The sequence below is a fragment of the Carcharhinus amblyrhynchos genome, chromosome 19, assembly GCF_965287045.1.
Source record: "Carcharhinus amblyrhynchos chromosome 19, sCarAmb.v2.hapA, whole genome shotgun sequence".
NCBI lineage: Eukaryota > Metazoa > Chordata > Chondrichthyes > Carcharhiniformes > Carcharhinidae > Carcharhinus > Carcharhinus amblyrhynchos.
In genome coordinates this window covers 2,365,434-2,384,232 of record NC_137342.1, presented here as the reverse complement: position 1 = coordinate 2,384,232, position 18,799 = coordinate 2,365,434, and the positions used below count along the sequence as shown (strand labels likewise).

The following is an 18,799-nucleotide window of genomic DNA, read 5'->3' as shown; positions in this document are numbered from 1 at the left end:
GTAAAATTGCCAGTGTTGGCTGTGAAAATTTACATATTTTCTTTACAAGGTACACTAGCTTACAGTCTTCCTCAACAGAAGTAGAGATTAGCTGCAGATGTTGGATTCCACTAATTTTCAGTCATTTACTTTAATAACTAAAATTCAACGGGTTCATAAATGGCCTACAGTAATCAGCATACACAAAACTAACCACACACGCACAGCAATAACCACACACACACAGCAATAACCACACACACAGCAATAACCACACACACAGAGCAATAACCACGCACAGAGCAGTAACCACACACAGAGCAATAACCACACACACAGAGCAATAACCACACACAGAGCAGTAACCACACACACAGAGCAGTAACCACACACACAGAGCAGTAACCACACACACAGAGCAGTAACCACACACACAGAGCAATAACCACGCACAGAGCAGTAACCACACACAGAGCAATAACCACACACACAGAGCAATAACCACACACAGAGCAGTAACCACACACACAGAGCAGTAACCACACACAGAGCAATAACCTCACGCACAGAGCAATAACCACACACACACAGCAATAACCACACACAGAGCAGTAACCACACGCACAGCAATAACCACACACACAGAGCAGTAACCACACACACAGCAATAACCACACACACAGCAATAACCACACACACACAGCAATAACCACACACACAGCAATAACCACACACACACAGCAATAACCACACACACAGAGCAGTAACCACACGCACAGCAATAACCACACGCACAGCAATAACCACACACACAGAGCAGTAACCACACGCACAGCAATAACCACACACACAGAGCAGTAACCACACGCACAGCAATAACCACACACACAGAGCAATAACCACACACACAGAGCAATAACCACACACACAGAGCAGTAACCACACACAGAGCAATAACCACACACACAGAGCAGTAACCACACGCACAGCAATAACCACACACACAGAGCAGTAACCACACACAGAGCAATAACCACACACACAGAGCAATAACCACACACACAGAGCAATAACCACACACACAGAGCAATAACCACACACAGAGCAATAACCACACACACAGAGCAGTAACCACACACACAGAGCAGTAACCACACACAGAGCAGTAACCACACACAGAGCAGTAACCACACACACAGAGCAATAACCACACACAGAGCAATAACCACACACACAGAGCAATAACCACACACACAGAGCAATAACCACACACACAGAGCAATAACCACACACAGAGCAGTAACCACACACACAGAGCAGTAACCACACACAGAGCAGTAACCACACACAGAGCAGTAACCACACACAGAGCAATAACCACACACACAGAGCAATAACCACACACAGAGCAATAACCACACACACAGAGCAGTAACCACACACACACAGCAATAACCACACACACAGCAATAACCACACACACACAGCAATAACCACACACACAGAGCAGTAACCACACACACACAGCAATAACCACACACACAGAGCAGTAACCACACACAGAGCAATAACCACACACAGAGCAATAACCTCACGCACAGCAATAACCACACACAGAGCAATAACCACACACAGAGCAGTAACCACACACACAGCAATAACCTCACGCACAGCAATAACCACACACAGAGCAATAACCACACACAGAGCAGTAACCACACACACAGCAATAACCACACACACAGCAATAACCACACACAGAGCAATAACCACACACAGAGCAATAACCACACACACAGCAATAACCACACACAGAGCAATAACCACACACACAGCAATAACCACACACACAGCAATAACCACACACACAGCAATAACCACACACACAGAGCAGTAACCACACACACAGCAATAACCACACACAGAGCAGTAACCACACACAGAGCAATAACCACACACACAGAGCAATAACCACACACAGAGCAATAACCACACACACAGAGCAATAACCACACACAGAGCAATAACCACACACACAGCAATAACCACACACACAGAGCAATAACCACACACACAGCAGTAACCACACACACAGAGCAATAACCACACACACGCAGCAGTAACCACACACACACAGCAATAACCACACACACAGAGCAGTAACCACACACATACAGCAATAACCACACACACAGAGCAATAACCAGACACACACAGCAATAACCACACACAGAGCAATAACCACACACACAGCAATAACCACACACACAGCAATAACCACACACACAGAGCAGTAACCACACACACACAGCAATAACCACACACACAGAACAGTAACCACACACACAGAGCAGTAACCACACACACACAGCAATAACCACACACACAGAACAGTAACCACACACACAGAGCAGTAACCACACACACAGCAATAACCACACACACAGCAATAACCACACACAGAGCAATAACCACACACACAGAGCAATAACCACACACACAGAGCAATAACCACACACACAGCAATAACCACACACACAGCAATAACCACACACACAGCAATAACCACACACACAGAGCAGTAACCACACACACAGAGCAATAACCACACACACAGAGCAATAACCACACACACAGAGCAATAACCACACACACAGAGCAGTAACCACACGCACAGAGCAGTAACCACACACACAGAGCAGTAACCACACACACAGCAATAACCACACACACAGAGCAGTAACCACACACACAGCAATAACCACACACACAGAGCAGTAACCACACACACAGCAATAACCACACACACAGAGCAGTAACCACACGCACAGAGCAGTAACCACACACACAGCAATAACCACACACACAGCAATAACCACACACACAGAGCAGTAACCACACGCACAGAGCAGTAACCACACACACAGCAATAACCACACACACAGAGCAGTAACCACACACACAGCAATAACCACACACACAGAGCAGTAACCACACGCACAGAGCAGTAACCACACACACAGCAATAACCACACACACAGCAATAACCACACACACAGAGCAGTAACCACACGCACAGAGCAGTAACCACACACACAGCAATAACCACACACACAGAGCAATAACCACACACACAGAGCAATAACCACACACACAGCAATAACCAAAAAAAATTATTTATTTAGAAAATGCAGATGCATGGGATTGAGGGTGATTTAGCAGTTTGGATCAGGAATTGGCTAGCTGATAGAAGGCAGAGGGTGGTCGTTGATGGGAAATATTCAACCTGGAGTTCGGTTACAAGTGGTGTACATCAGGGATCTGTTTTGGGGCCACTGCTGTTTGTCATTTTTATAAATGACCTAGATGAGGGTGTAGAAGGATGGGTTAGTAAATTTGCTGACGACACCAAAGTCGGAGGAGTTGTAGACAGTGAGGATGGATGTTACAGTTTGCAGAGGGACATAGATAAGCTGCAGAGCTGGGCCAAGAGGTGGCAAATGGAGTTTAGTGAGGTGATTCACTTTGGTAAGAGTAATAGGGGTACAGAATATAAGGAAGGACTCTTGGTAGTGTCGACAAGCAGAGAGATCTCGGGGTACATGTGCATAGATCCCTGAAAGTTGGCACCCAGGTTGAGAAGGTTGTTAAGAAGGCGTACGGTGTGTTAGCTTTCATTGGTAGAGGGATTGAATTTCGGAGCCGTGAGGTCATGTTGCAACTGTACAAAACTCTGGTGTGGCCGCACTTGGAGTATTGCGTACAGTTCTGGTCGCCGCATTATAAGAAGGATGTGGAGGCATTGGAAAGGGTGCAGAGGAGGTTTACCAGGATGTTGCCTGGTATGGTGGGAAGGTCTTATGAGGAAAGGCTGAGGGACTTGAGATTATTTTCATTAGAAAGAAGAAGGTTGAGAGGTGACCTAATTGAGGCATACAAGATGATCAGAGGATTAGATAGGGTGGATAATGAGAGCCATTTTCCTCGGATGGTGAAGGCTAACACAAGGGGCTAACACAATTTAAACACAAGCTTTAAATTGAGGGGTGGTAATTATAGGACGGATGTCAGAGGTAGGTTCTTTACTCAGAGGGTAGTAAGGGCGTGGAATGCCCTGCCTGCAGCAGTTGTGGACTCGCCAACTTTAAGGGTGTTCAAATGGTCAGTGGATAGGCATATGGATAACATTGGAATTGTTTAGGTTAGAGGGTCATTAGATTGGTTCCACTGGTCGGCGCAACATTGAGGGCCGAAGGGCCTGTACTGCGCTGTAATGTTCTATGTTCACACAGCAATAATCACACACACACACAAAATTGTCTGGCCTGCTCAACTCTTAAGTGGGTCTGTTAATTGTAACACCTTCTGAAACCTACCCATATGACTTTGGTAGGGACAAATTGTAGCAATGCAATGACTTCAGATGCAGAAAAGCAATGACCAGCAAATGTTAGCGCTGGAAATTATTCTCCCTAAAGTGCTGAGCTGGCAAGAAAACTTCTTCTAGATCACGACAGTTCTTTCAATTCAACTTCAGACCTGAATCTGCCCGGTCTGTGCACTGCAGAGTGCACAATAGTGAATCTCATTTAAATCCCAGGGTAGTGGGGCCTATTTATGACACAGTTTGACAGCTCTGGAACTCCGTGCATGTGCAGTGGCCCCGACCTGTCAGGCTCTCCATTTGCTGGCCAGCTTCATCGCTGGCCAGCCCAGGACCCCCACACTGCTGCCCCTCCAGCACCACCCCCACACGGCCTGATTGTGACCCTCGCAACATTCCCGGGCCAGCCCCGATCTGCCCCCCAGCAACCCCCTGTGTAAGAGTGCCCTGATGTCCAGCCGCCAGCATCCCCCTCCCCCCATTCATCCTGCTGACTCCCCACTAGAGGCAGACCCCTGATGGGAGGTAGATCCCCCTCCCCCCAGCAGATCACCACACCCCCCAGTCCACCCCAATGGCTGGGCTCCCTCCAGCCCAGACCGTTCCTATTGCAGACTGGCAGCTGGACCCCCCCCACCAATCACCCCCCCATACATCGCCCACAATAGGCTCTGCCCCCTTGGCACTGTCCATTGCCCAGTGGGCAGTGTCAAGGTGTCTCGGCATGGGCATTTTGACCCTTGGTCAGTGTCAGGGGTACAGGCTCGCTCTGCCAGGGTGCCCATGCCTAATGGACACCACCCCCCCACTGCCTAACCCCCTGAGGGGCCCTGACTGTCCTCCCTCATTCTGGTGGGGTCTAACGCTTGTTCCCCGAACATTTAGGAGCCACCCTACACCCTGCTGTAGTGAAATACTCCTGGCAGGGTGGGAGATGCTATTGGTCCTGAAGAATTCTGTGCCGGGCCCGATAATGACATTTAAAATACATTAAAAATAGATTTAAATCACTTACCTCTCTTCCTGCCAATTTCCAGCACAGACCCGACTGTGACTGTTCTCCGGCTGTGGGAGATGCACACACGTTGGAAATGCAGGCGTAAATCCCGCAAAATGGCCAATATGTGATCGTGTCATCCCAACGGACAAAAAACATGCATGTTGGAATGAGAGAATCACCCCCAGTTATACTATTCCATTCACCTTTTAATAATATTTTTTAAACTATTTCAATAATGCTGGATGATGAAAAGTGAAGTTGTTTGAGAGCACCTTCAGACATTAAAAATAAAACCTTATTGTTACAAAGCTTATTTAAGAAAAAGTGAGAGCTGGAACTACAAGCCAGTTAGTTTGATATCAATCATTGGGAAAGGTCTGAAATGTATTCCTTAAAAATGCACTTAGCAAAGCAGGACATCATTAGAACAAGTCAACATGCCAGCAAAGACGGAAGATTTGGCACTCAGCCGAGCTTCTCTTCACTGCAAAGGAACCAGAGGATCCTGCTGGCATGAATCCTGCCCAGAATGAATGTTTCAGGGCTGTGACGTTTCATCAGAACTTAAAACACGCAGAAATGTTCCAGAACTTGAGTGAGAGAGAAGGATGGGGAAAATAACGAAAGGGAAGGTCTGTGATAGGCTGCAGGACAAGAGAGGTGAAATGAGCAAGGCCAAAATGAGTGACATTGGGACAAATAAAGAAACAGCACATGTGTCTTGGGAAGGTGTGATTGGCAGAATCCATAGTACCTGCCATTCAAATAAAGGGAGTAAGGGAGAATCCAGAGAGAAAAACAGAACAACAAAGAGAAGGAAACAAAATGGGAACAGAAGGTCTGATGTAAAACTGTTGAACTCAGTATTAAGTTCAGAAGCCTGTAAAGAGCACAGCTGCAGTCGAAAGGTGAGTGCTGTTCATCGGAACATTGTAATAGGCCAAACACTGAAAGGTCAGTATGAGAGCAAGGTTCCCAATATTCTCCCTCTCTCTGATCCCTTACCTTCGATCACATATTGGCCTTACCTTGACCTTTCGATTTTGATTTCAGTGTGAAATTGGCCATCTCATTTCCCTCTAGCCATTTCCCTCTGAACCTTCAACATCTATTCTCTAAAGTCCAAACCTAACTTTACCATCAAAGTTGCTGATAAGGATGATGTCTGACAAACCAACTTCTGCACAACAGAAGACAGACATCACCATTTTCTCCCCTTTGTGTGGTCCATCTCCAACTTTCCTTCCCCTTGCTTTAAGATCTCTTTCCATTTCTGGTAATAGGCTATCAACAAATATTCACTATAAGCCCATTGACTCCAACAGCTACCTTGACTACACTTCCACACCAACACTTCCTGTAATGATCCTATTCCATTTTTCCCGTTTCTCCATTTCCGTCTGTTCAGATGAAGTAACCTTCCATATTTGCATTCCCAATATATACTCCTTTCAAACAACCAAGGATTTGTTTTCCCGCTATGGTTGAAAGGAACAAGACTGTGTTGCTCTTATTCCTACCTCTATCTGCCAATTTTTACAGTCAGTAGATCAACCATTTCTGCCAGTTGTGGCATAATGCCACCCTCAAAGAACAAAGAAAATTACAGCACAGGAACAGGCCCTTCGGCCCTCCAAGCCTGCACTGACCGTGCTTTGCATTCTGTTTCAACATTCTGAGGGGACTGTTACACCTGTGACACACTGGCCCGCCCTCATTCACCTCCCAACATCCCTTTCCTTTCCTACGACACCTTCTTGTGCAAGCACAGGAGGTGCAACACCTGCCCTTTTATCTCCTCCCTTCTGACGGTTGAAGACCACAGAAACTTACAGGAGCGAGTGATTTACTCACATTTCTTTCAATTCAGTCTGTTGTATTTGGTGCTCAGATTGTGGTCTTCTCCACATTGCAGCCTGGTGCTTGCTCTGCAGAACACTTCAATCAGTACTCAATCAACACACTGAGTTTACTCTCACTTGTCATTTTAATTCTCCACCATGTTCTTTCTCAGTCGTTGGCTTTCTCCAGGGTTCCAGTCAAGCTTAGTGCAAGCTTAAGGAACTGTAGCTTATCTTTGGACCTTCTTGATTTAGCATTGAATTCAACAATTATAGAAAATAAACTCTGCCTCCATTTGTTCTTTTGTTTTTGCCCATTGCTTCTCTTTTCTCTTATTTCCACTGCATTTGGACAACAGTTACCTTGTCATTCACATCTCTGCTCACATTTGTTTCTTGTCCAATTCCCCTCCAACTGGTCTTTAATCCCTTCCCCCGTCCTCCACCGTAACACAGATTTTTCACTTGCTCCAAACTTATTAAATGTCCATCTTTTCCCAGTTTTAATGAAAGATCACAGACCTGAGCCATTAACTGGGGCTGAACATTCTCCCCTCTCATGCGGAAATTTTAGCAAAAGCGAGCGTGACAGAAATCCGTTGAAAAGTTTGTTGAACTTGAGTGGGAATTTCCGGTCTTGGAGGGTGCTCCCACCCACAGTTTCTCTTCACAAATGCTGCCAGAACTGACAAATATTTTCAGCATTTTCTGCTTTTAAATCAGAAGTTTTATTGTGTTGTGCTCCTTCATCATGCAGACCAATATTGAATCAATATAATTTATCTAATTTTTTAGGAAAGATTCTGCGTCAGATGGCAGAAGTAAATAATGAGAAAATCTTTAAAGCTGCGAATCTTTTGATGGAAGCCATCAACGTCACTTACTTTTCTGAGCACAATCTGTGGTAAGTTTAAACAAGAGCAAAATACACTTGTTGGGAATTTGAGCTAAAAACAGAGAGTGCAGGAAATGCTGACCAACTCAGACAGCATCTGTGGGGAGAGAAGCAGTGTTAACATTTCAGATCATCAGATGTGTACCTCATGTTAGCATTCCAAATCTGAAGAGCTATCCAGGTATATTAAGAGATTGCGTTCTGCTGTAGGGTGATGGAACTGGAGGGCTGGGTGGAATTTTCTGGAGGTCACGTAGACAGGATTCTCTGGTCTCATCACAGTGTGGGTATGCCGGCGTTGGACTGGCGTAAACACAGTAAAAAGTCTGACAACACCAGGTTTTAGTCCAACCAATTTATTTGATAATACAAGCTTTCGAGGGGACTGCCTCTTCGTCAGGTGAATGGAGAGTTCTGGCCTCAGACAGAGCATATAAAGCACAGACAGTTTAGAGATTACTGATTAGAATGCGAATCCTTACACCTATCCTGCTGTTCAAGACCTGAAGTGGCTGACAATGTGAGTGGAAGGAGCACTGATCACAGGTTAAAGAGATGTGTATTGTCTCCAGACAGTACAGTAAGTGAGGTTTTGCAAACCCAGGCAAGTATTCTCCAAGGCGGCCTTCACGACACACGACAGCGCAGAGTCGCTGAACAGAGACTGATAGCCAAGTTCCGCACACATGAGGACGGTCTCAACAGGGATCTTGGGTTCATGTCGCACAATCTGTAACCCCCGTGACTTGCCTGGGTTTGCAAAACCTCACTTACTGTACTGTCTGGAGACAATACACATCTCTCTAACCTGTGATCAGTGCTCCTTCCACTCACATTGTCAGCCACTTCAGGTCTTGAACAGCAGGTTAGGTGTAAGGATTCGCATTCTAATCAGTAATCTCTAAACTGTCTGTGCTTTATATGCTCTGTCTGAGGCCAGAACTCTCCATTCACCTGACGAAGGGGCAGTCCCCTCGAAAGCTTGTGAGTATTATCAAATAAATCGGTTGGACTAAAACCTGGCGTTGTCAGACTTTTTACTGTGTTCTCATCACAGTGAACAGAGATTGGGCTGAGCGTCAAATTCCCCATCTTCACTTGCAGCACCAGTGGGGCGTGAACAGCTGGAAAATTCCATTCATTGACTTTGCTGAACTGTTGAATATTTAAAATTGCAACAGTGGCACCCCAGATGGGACTTCGATAAGAAACGATACATTGCTCTGTCGAACCTTCAACCCGACATTCTCCAACACTCCGTCCAAGCTTGAATTAAGAGGGCAGGTGCTCCACGTGACAGCCAGTCTTAAGTGAGTGAAGGACTAATACAGATTCGACCAGTAAATTGGGCCATAAACCCGGTGTCTGTAACACAAGTGGACAAACTTGTGTTTAGAACTAGAACAGTCTAGAAAATTTGGGTAAAATCTATGGGAGGGAATTTAGTGAAAACCGGACCCCTACCCCGGTCCCTTACCTATACTCAAGTGGCGAATCCAACAGTTCAATGCAGAGGAACACTTTGCCCAGTGGATAAGGTACTCTAATGCATCTGAAGATTTCTCAACTTTTACAATACTGGTCAATTTAATGGCCATTTACTATCTAAGAACAGATCTCTATCATCAATCATTGTATTTAAAACATATATAAAAACAAACACATTTAAAATCATGTATAACTTATCACACAGCATTGCGTCATGAAATAAGAGGTTGGCAACACCCTTGGAACTTATCAAATACTGAAAGTTGCTATAAGATCCTCTCCATATTAAGGAACTACTTTCTTGCATCGACTGCTTTGTGCTCCTCATAATCAATCTTATTTAATCTTTAATTCAGCCAGTAGTCTCTGCAAATGTATCAGAGACTCTAGAGGGTGTATTTTCCTGCTCCACCCACCAAGCAATTGGAGTGGGCAAGGGGTGCAGCATGGGAAGATCTGTTGACCATGGGCAGGGCTTTCCTGTTTCGGGTTGAGCGCGGCAGAAAATCCTGCCCAGGAGCTGTTTCTATTGTTGGTCTTGTTGAGGCATCAGACTTTAGATAGCATTTATTGAGTCATAGAGGTTTACAGCATGGAAACAGACCCTTTAGCCCAACTTGTCCATGCTGCCCATTTTCTTAAAACCCTAAGCTAATTCCAATTTTCTGCTTTTGGCCCATATCCCTCTTTACCCATCATACCCATGTAACTATCTAAATGCTTTTTAAAAGATGAAATTGTATGCGCCTCTACTACTACCTCTGACAGCTTGTTCCAGACACCCTATGTGTGAAACAATTTCTTCCTGGATACTTTTGTATCTCTCCCCTCTCACCTTAAACCTATGCCCTCTAGCTTTAGACTCCCCTACCTTTGGGAAAAGATATTGACTATCTAGCTGATCTATGCCCCTCATTATTTTATAGATCTCTGTAAGATCATCCCTCAGCCTCCTACACTCCAGAGAAAATGTCTCAGTTTATCCAGCCTCTCCTTATAACTCAATCCATTGAGTCCCGGTAGCGTCCTGGTAAATCTTTTCTGTGGTCTTTCTAGCTTAACAATATCCTTTCTATAATAGGGTGACCAGAATTGCACACAGTATTCCAAGTGTGGCTTTACCAATGTCTTGTACAATTTCGACAAGATATTCAACTCCTGTATTCAATGTTCTGACCAATGAATCCAAGCATGCCGAATGCCTTCTTCATCACTCTGTCCACCTGTGACTCCAGTTTCAAGGAGCTATGAACCTGTACCCCTAGATCTCTTTGTTCTGTAACACTCCCCAATATGCTAGCATCTATCCTACACATGGAGTAAGTCCTGCCCTGATTCAATCTACCAAAATGCCTCACATTTGTCTAAATTAAACTCCATCTGCCATTCATCAGCCCACTGGCCCAATTGATCAAGATCCCGTTGCAATTGGAGATAACTTTCTTCGCTGTCCACTATGCCACCAATCTTGGTGTCATCTGCAAACTTACTAACCATGCCTCCTATATTCTCATCCAAATCATTAATATAAATGACAAATAACAGTGGGCTCAGCACTGATCCCTGAGGCACACCACCTCCAGTTTGAAAAATAACTCTCTACAACCACTCTCTGGCATCTGTCACGAGGCCAATTTTGTATCCATTTAGAAACCTCACCCTGGATCCGTGAGATTTAGTGTTTTTAAAGTAAATTGCCGCATTCAAGTCTTTGTTCTTCTGCTGAAAAACTGCATCTTAACAATGTGTTGCCTTTTGAAGGCTGCCACTATGCTGCACTTCCCTCCTCCGCAGTGGCAGTAAGCCAATGAGGAATGGTGTTACCTGCATTCATATGTACGTTAGTGGCCAAGTCCCACCACTAGCCTGCCACCAAGAAGAAAATTCAGCCATTGATTTTAAATGAATGATGAGTAACACAAACAGGGTGATTCTTTTATTTTATCTTGTAGGTTGATCAGGCAAGCATACTTGGAACTGGCTTTGTTATACTTCCATCTTGATGAGGAGGCTGAAAAAGAAGCATTTAAACTTGAAATGGCATCAGACAACAAACTGTCAGTGAAATCAGGACTAATTTTAATTCCAAAGCAACCTAAGAAAAAGGTGAGAATAGAGTGATAATTGCAAGCTTGCAGTGTAATGTGACTGTATTTGAGTTATACTTTGTAAATGTGAACCTTAGCCAGGTTAATGCTGGTGAGGTATCAACTGATCTTGATCTTCAACCCCTTAAAGTAACATACACGTTATCAACTCTTCACACGACACTCTGGGTAAGTGTTTACAAATCCCTTAGCACACATCCCCAAAATCAACTCAAACATCATTGTGACCAACCCCCACATTGTCCATTTCATCTGTCCCATCACAATTACTATGCATTGCTTAATTGGCAGCCTTATTTTCTCAAACACAACCTTCAACTTTGTAAGCTTGTATTAATGTAAATTTTGCTTTGGATATTTGATTTGATTTCTTACTAGCATACAGTGAAAACTATTGTTCCTTGCATGCTATACAGACAAAGCATATCATTCATAGAGAAGGATAGGAGAGGGTGCAGAATGTAGTGTTACAATCATAGCTAGGGTGTAGAGAAAGATCAACTTAATGCGAGGTAGGTCCATTCAGAAGTCTGATGACAGCACGGAAGAAGCTGTTCTTGAGTCGGTTGATACGTGATCTCAGACTTATGTAACTTTCTCTTATAATTTGCTTTTTATGAACATTATGTTAAATGAGGAAATAAACCATTTAGCAGCTTCTTCACAGAGGTAAACATGCAAGTCCTTGCTGGGTCATTGAGAACCGTTTTAGTGTTACCTGTTGGGTTGAATAGAAACAGGTGTGGTGATATGCTGGCACAATGCACCTGAGGGAGTTCCTGCCTCTGGGCCCCTGCTGTGTGGGAATTATTCTAAGCTACAGGAACAGTGTTGTTCTATAAAGGATGCCTGTCACTTGATTAATGTTGTATGATTCCTGTTGCAATCTGGAAGGATCTAGAATTGTAATAATTAAGTGTTCTTGTTGCTTGAATTAACACAGATAGAGCAGTTGTGGCAATGGGGTTGATTTACAAATCCTCATAGTCAAACTGCACAAATGCCCAAATGACATCCTTGGAGACATAGTTGTGGGTCAGACAGATAGCTCCTTATTCAAGTCTTCATTGATCTGGTGTGACATGGAAGAGCTCTGCCACGAGAACTGCAGTTCTCTACCACACTTCCTGGCCTGTGACACTATTACTGCAATCTCTGCTGTTATGACAGCTTCGAGTCTAAGGTTCATGACAAAAGCTGTCTGCTGTCTAAAGTTTACCTGAGGGAGGCTCTGAGGTTCAGGGTTCCAAAGAGGAGGTTTCTGTTTTGAAAGGAGACAAGAACACAGATCAGTAATAAAAACGAAGGAACACATTTTAAACAAGTTTATAATCAGTTAGTCAATTTGCTGACTGCTTCATCTCACCGCATCTTCTTTGCAATTGTTTCAATTTGGAAATAATGCAAATTTAAGTGGTGTGTGGTTTGCACTGCAAAAATGATCATGGAAACCTGAATTCAGTGATATGATAAGGTAAAGGTATCTAAAGCAGCAAAATATCCATGATTATTTCAGTGCAATCACAGCATTGTGTGCTTTTCCTATGCTTGGCAAGGACTAAACAGTTCCCCATTCATGGTGCATACTGCAAGTAATAAGCATTCCTTGATCAGGTACAAGACAAAGTAAGCTCTGTCCTGCCAGCCCCTTTTGACTTTAAGAACTCTGAAATAAATCCCTTTGTAGCATAGTGCCTTTTCTATTTTCCTAAAAGAGGAGCAGAGGACTCTGAATGCTTAAAAACTGAAGTAAAAGAAAATGTTGCACACACAGGGTAAGCATGAGATGTTTCACTTCAAGTATGATTAAAATAACCCACTAGGGAGCTTTACTCAAACTAAGTTTGGTACAGAATACAGTTAACATATAGCAATTACTTTTAGCAATTAAAAAACAGGAAAAAAAAACCCATGATATCGTATAAACCTTAATTATATGAAATGTTCCAGCCAAACATACTTCCCTATAAACATATGCCTGCCACAGGTTTAACACTGAAAATAAGGGTGCTCGCGTGATGCTGAAACTTTGACTCCCCAGCCTTGTAACTTCCAGCAAATTGCTCCAAGAGACAGAGACACTGTTGTTACTAGCTAGCAAAACACCAACAGCAGAACTTGTACTCCAGGAAGGCTTCCAGTTAGCCAGCAGATTTTACAATACCAGGGAGAGAGAGAAGACTGCATCCAGCCTGAAGTGAAACACCTTCTAACTAAAACAGCAGCCCAGAACTGAAAATAAAAATTTTAAAACTGTCCAAAGGCATGTGACTTACCCATCATTCTTTCTCCAACAATTCAGCATCATAAAAATCCCAGAAAATACTTAGAGTAAAAGTAAACAAAATCCCAGTTAAACCATTTAAGCGGCAATAAAAGGACTTCTAAGCAGACAGCTCGAGGGCCTGCTTATAACTGTGGAAGAAATCATTAACAATACATTTATCAAAGGAACACAAATCAACAAATAGGAAACTTTCATTCTGCCAAAATAGGATAAATATAAGAACATAAAAAATAGGAGCAGGAGTGGGCCATCTAGCCCCTCGAGCCTGCCCCGCCATTCAATAAGATCATGGCTGATCTGAAATGACTCAGTTCCACTTTCCCGCTTTCTCCCCATAACCCTTAGTTCCCTTATCTGTCAAAAACCTATCTACCCGTGACTTAAATATATTCAGCAAGGTAGCCTCCACCACTTCAACGGGCAGAGAATTCCAGAGATTCAACACCCTTTGAATGAAGAAGTTCCTCCTCAACTCCGATCTAAACTGCCCCCCCCTTATCTTGAGGCTGTGCCCTCTAGTTCTGCTATCCTTTCTAAGCGGGAAGAATCTCTCTACCTCTACCCTAGCCATTCCTTTCATTACCTTATATGTCTCTATAAGATCCCCCCTCATCCTCCAAAACTCCAGCGAGCACAGACCCAGTCTATTTAGTCTCTCTTCATAGTCCAACCCCCTCATCTCCGGTATCAGCCTAGTGAACCTCCTCTGCACTCCCTCCAAGGCCAATATATCCTTGCGCAAGTGCGGCGACCAAAACTGCACACAGTACTCCAGCTGCGGCCTCACCAGTGCCCTGTACAGTTGCAGCAAGACCTCCCTGCTTTTATATTCAATCCCCCTCGCTATGAAGGCCAGCATTCCATTCACCTTCTTGATCACCTGCTGCACCTGCAGACTGGGTTTTTGCAACTTGTGCACAAGGACCCCCAGGTCCCTCTGCACCGTAGCATGCTGCAGCTTTTCACCCTTTAAATAGTAATCCCTCCTACTATTATTTCTGTTATGACCCAGAAGTGAAAGAAGAGTGTGCCAATCAAATTCACTATTAACACCCTTACAAGAATTTATGAATCATTCATCACAATAGTTGGGTTAAACCTTTTTTTTCACAGATTCAAAAATTCTTTGTTCTGTATTTAGGGATGCATATTTTGACAAACCTAAGTAAACAGTTTATTAAGTGTCAATAACTTTGTTTATTAACTAGATTACTGGCCAAGGACGACTGATAGAAATACTGCAACGTGTTTTGAAGCCGCCTTCAATTTATAAAATTCTGGCGTGGGTTGCCATCAGAGCTGCAAATGAGGTTTGTGCAATTATTCAAAGTCACTCCATTAATCACTTGTGCCTTTGCATTTCAAAATTTTTACAGACACTAATTAGACGTCAAATGGGAGGAATTGTAGTTTAACTGTGATGGACCTCCACAGACAGGTGTTGTAGCCTAATAGACAAATCCAGTCCACATGCAGAACATTTGGGAATCTTTTGGTAATGACGAGAAACATTACAGGAAGAAAATTAACTATAGGAACCCATTACTGATAAACAGGGTAGAAAATGGATTGAATCTAGAAATTTGTATTCAAAAAGCAAAAACGTAGAATAGATGATTGTGTGTGACCTTGATTTATGACTGATTGACTAAAAAATCTATAAACCATCCTTAGAAAGTTGAAATAATGTAGGAATGAAAATATAATCTTGGGCTTAGTATTTATCATAACGTGAAACAAAGAGTCCGATTTTGATAGGTGCGAAAATGTGGTAAAGTCGGGCATGAGGCCATTAGCGCGATCTGCGCCTGTGTCCGCGCAGATGCCCACTTTACCAAGGCCCGAAAACGGCCATGATCCGATTCCTGCCCGAAACAGGCGCAATGGTGATGTAAATGTATTTGCATGCATTTCAATTGAATCAATGACCTGCCTGCCCATCTTCACCATCGCATTCGCGCATCCAGATTCAGCGCAAAACAACATGTTTGGCAAAGGTTGCAGGCGCTCCAGCTTCTGAAGAGGTAAGTTCAGAGCTTCCAATGGCTCTCTAACTCAGATCGGAGGGGGAGGGTGGAGGGGAGGCTAGATCATTCTCTGGTTGAGTGGAGCGGGAGAAGGAAGGCCCAGTCATTTTCTGGTGGGGAGGGGAGATGGAGAGACGGGTCAGATGTATCCCCGGTGGGTGGGGGTGAGGGAGGAGGGAGGCCCAATCGTTATCTGGTGGGGGGAGGAAGGAGGGCAGATCATTGTCTGTTGGGGGGGCAGGAGCAGGGGGCTCCGTTGCCACTCTACGGGCGATCAGTGGGGTGGAAAGGGGGCAGAGGGTCGTGATCAGTCTGGGTGGCGGGGGAGGGGAGAAGGAGGACAGTTATGTTGTGGGGTAGGATGATGTCTGTGGGGACCATCGCTCCTGGGCCGCTTTATCCGATTTTTGTGGCCTGGGAGCAATGTGACAGCGGTGCGATTTTCAAATTATTTTCCTAACTGCGCAGTTCAGAGCTCCAATCATTTTGGGCATGATAAGCCCTGCCCACAGCGCAATTCAGACTCATGATTTTTTTTCAGGTTGAGTGTGTATCAGAGCTCCTGAAAGCAGATTTCCAAGTTGGATCTGAATTGTGCCCAGATTCAGCACTTGGAATGAAAATGGTGAAATCAGACCCAAAAAGTACAATCAATGCTGTTCTTTCCAGCACACCTTCAAAGAATGAACAGATTATTCCTTTTTGCCCACCAGTTAACTATTTGGATATTGAATAATCATTCTTGATATCACAGCAACAAGAAATCATCCTAATTCATCTTCAGAGAGATGTGGGGGATATGTAACCATGAGATCAACTGACCATGGTACTATGGGTGTTTCAATCATTTCTGGCCATTCACTGTCGAGCATAATGGCTAACTTCCTCTCCTTCAGATGCACAAACACCTAGTTTGTTCTGTTGTACATCAGGGATCTCCTCCCCACCACCCCCTCTCCCCCTCACCACCCCCTCTCCCCCTCCTCCACTTTATAATAGCAGCAACCACAATCTGCTAACTTTCCTCTAGTTTGTACATTTACAGCTGACACTGAGAGTGACTCGCCTCTCAGTGATACCAGTTAACAACTTTTCGAAGGGCATCCTCACCCTCTTCCAGGTTTTAACCTGGGATTCTTGTTCTCTTTCTTGTACTCGGCAAGTGCCTGCTTTAGCTGTTGTGTTGAAACAGCCACTGCGCTAATGCCTTTGTTTGTCATAGCATACAACGTTGTTCAGTCAACATCTCTTTGCAGGTTGCAAATCTGCAAACTCAACACCTCCTGAGATGTCTGACTTCTGAGCGTTCGGCTCCTTTTGTAGCAATTGTTTAAACAAGCCAGTCTCCCTGTCTTTACTGTGAATGATCTCGTCTTCCAGTAGGGCACTACAATATGTACCAGATGCCAGAAGATCTCTCATCTTCAATGCATTCACTCCTTACTCTCTATCACTCCTGAATAAAAGCAATCATGTCCTCATCCTGAACTCACTTTCCTTTTATTAGGCACTCTGTCTATTGCATCTTAATCTCAAGGTTGGCATCAGTATCCTCTCTTTATACTGACAAGATACTGATGCTATTTTCTCAAACTGTCTTCAATTACCATAAGGTCATAATGATCCTCACGCCCTTCCTAATACAATTGCTGACCATTAAGGTCATTCTTTACCATCCAGATCTATCTGTTATGACCATATGATATGTGCACGTCTAATAATAATCTTTTATTGCATAGGCTGGTCAAATATATATATATATTGAACTTCTTTGAAAATGTCTTTTAAAGAAACCAAACATAGATTTAAGATGGTTACCACAGCTCACCTGACATGACTGGTATTACAAGATGGTCATTTTTTTTGGAAGTTTCCGATGTGAATTATAATTATGGTGCCAAAGCATACCTCCTATGAAATTTCACACTTCCTGATGTCAAGAATTACTTCAAAGTTGAACTGGAGTTTGTACCTGGCTCTCATTATTTGTATTTCTATAAAACTACCTTTCAGATAGAGACACAAAGTCTCTCAGGGCAATGGCGATATATAACGTGTTCTTCCTAGCTCATTGCAGGGAAGAATGGTCCATTCAGTAGTGATGGCTGGGACACTAAGAAAATGAATCACCTAGGCTATAACACAGTAACCAAGGCCTGTACAGATACAATATAATCAATTACCTTCCAAAATCATTACAGGGAGAGTGGTCATGTGCCCAGAATAACTCTTTTGAAATGTCTTTTTTTACAATGCCTGGTTGGTTGTTAAGAACTTTGTTAACGGTGTGTTAGCTTTTATTGGTGGAGGGATTGAATTTTGGAGCTGTGAGATCATGTTGCAGCTGTACAAAACTCTGGTGCGGCCGCACTTGGAGTATTGCGTACAGTTCTGGTCGCCACATTATAAGAAGGATGTGGAAGCATTGGAAAGGGTGCAGAGGAGATTTACCAGGATGTTGCCTGGTATGGTGGGAAGGTCTTATGAGGAAAGGCTGAGGGACTTGAGGTTGTTTTCGTTAGAGAGAAGGTTAAGAGGCATACAAGATGATCAGAGGATTAGATAGGGTGGACAGTGAGAGCCTTTTTCCTCGGATGGTGATGGCTAACACAAGGGGACGTAGCTTTAAATTGAGGGGTGATAAATATAGGAGGGATGTCAGAGGTAGGTTCTTTACTCAGAGGGTAGTAAGGGCATGGAATGCCCTGCCTGCAGCAGTTGTGGACTTAACAACTTTAAGGGCATTCAAATGGTCAGTGGATAGGCATATGGATAACATTGGAATAGTTT

At 43.8% G+C, this 18,799-nt stretch overlaps 1 protein-coding gene across 1 annotated transcript in view; it reads left to right on the top strand.

Annotated features, from left to right (window-relative positions):
• The window catches only part of LOC145355579 (cilia- and flagella-associated protein 54-like), a 306,344-nt gene that overhangs the window by 239,233 nt on the left and 48,312 nt on the right, over positions 1–18,799 (top strand). The window contains exons 47-49 of the mRNA XM_080207830.1: positions 8,000–8,108; positions 11,540–11,693; positions 15,191–15,292. Coding sequence (XP_080063956.1) covers positions 8,000–8,108; positions 11,540–11,693; positions 15,191–15,292 — 365 coding nt within the window. The remainder of the gene's footprint in view (positions 1–7,999; positions 8,109–11,539; positions 11,694–15,190; positions 15,293–18,799) is intronic.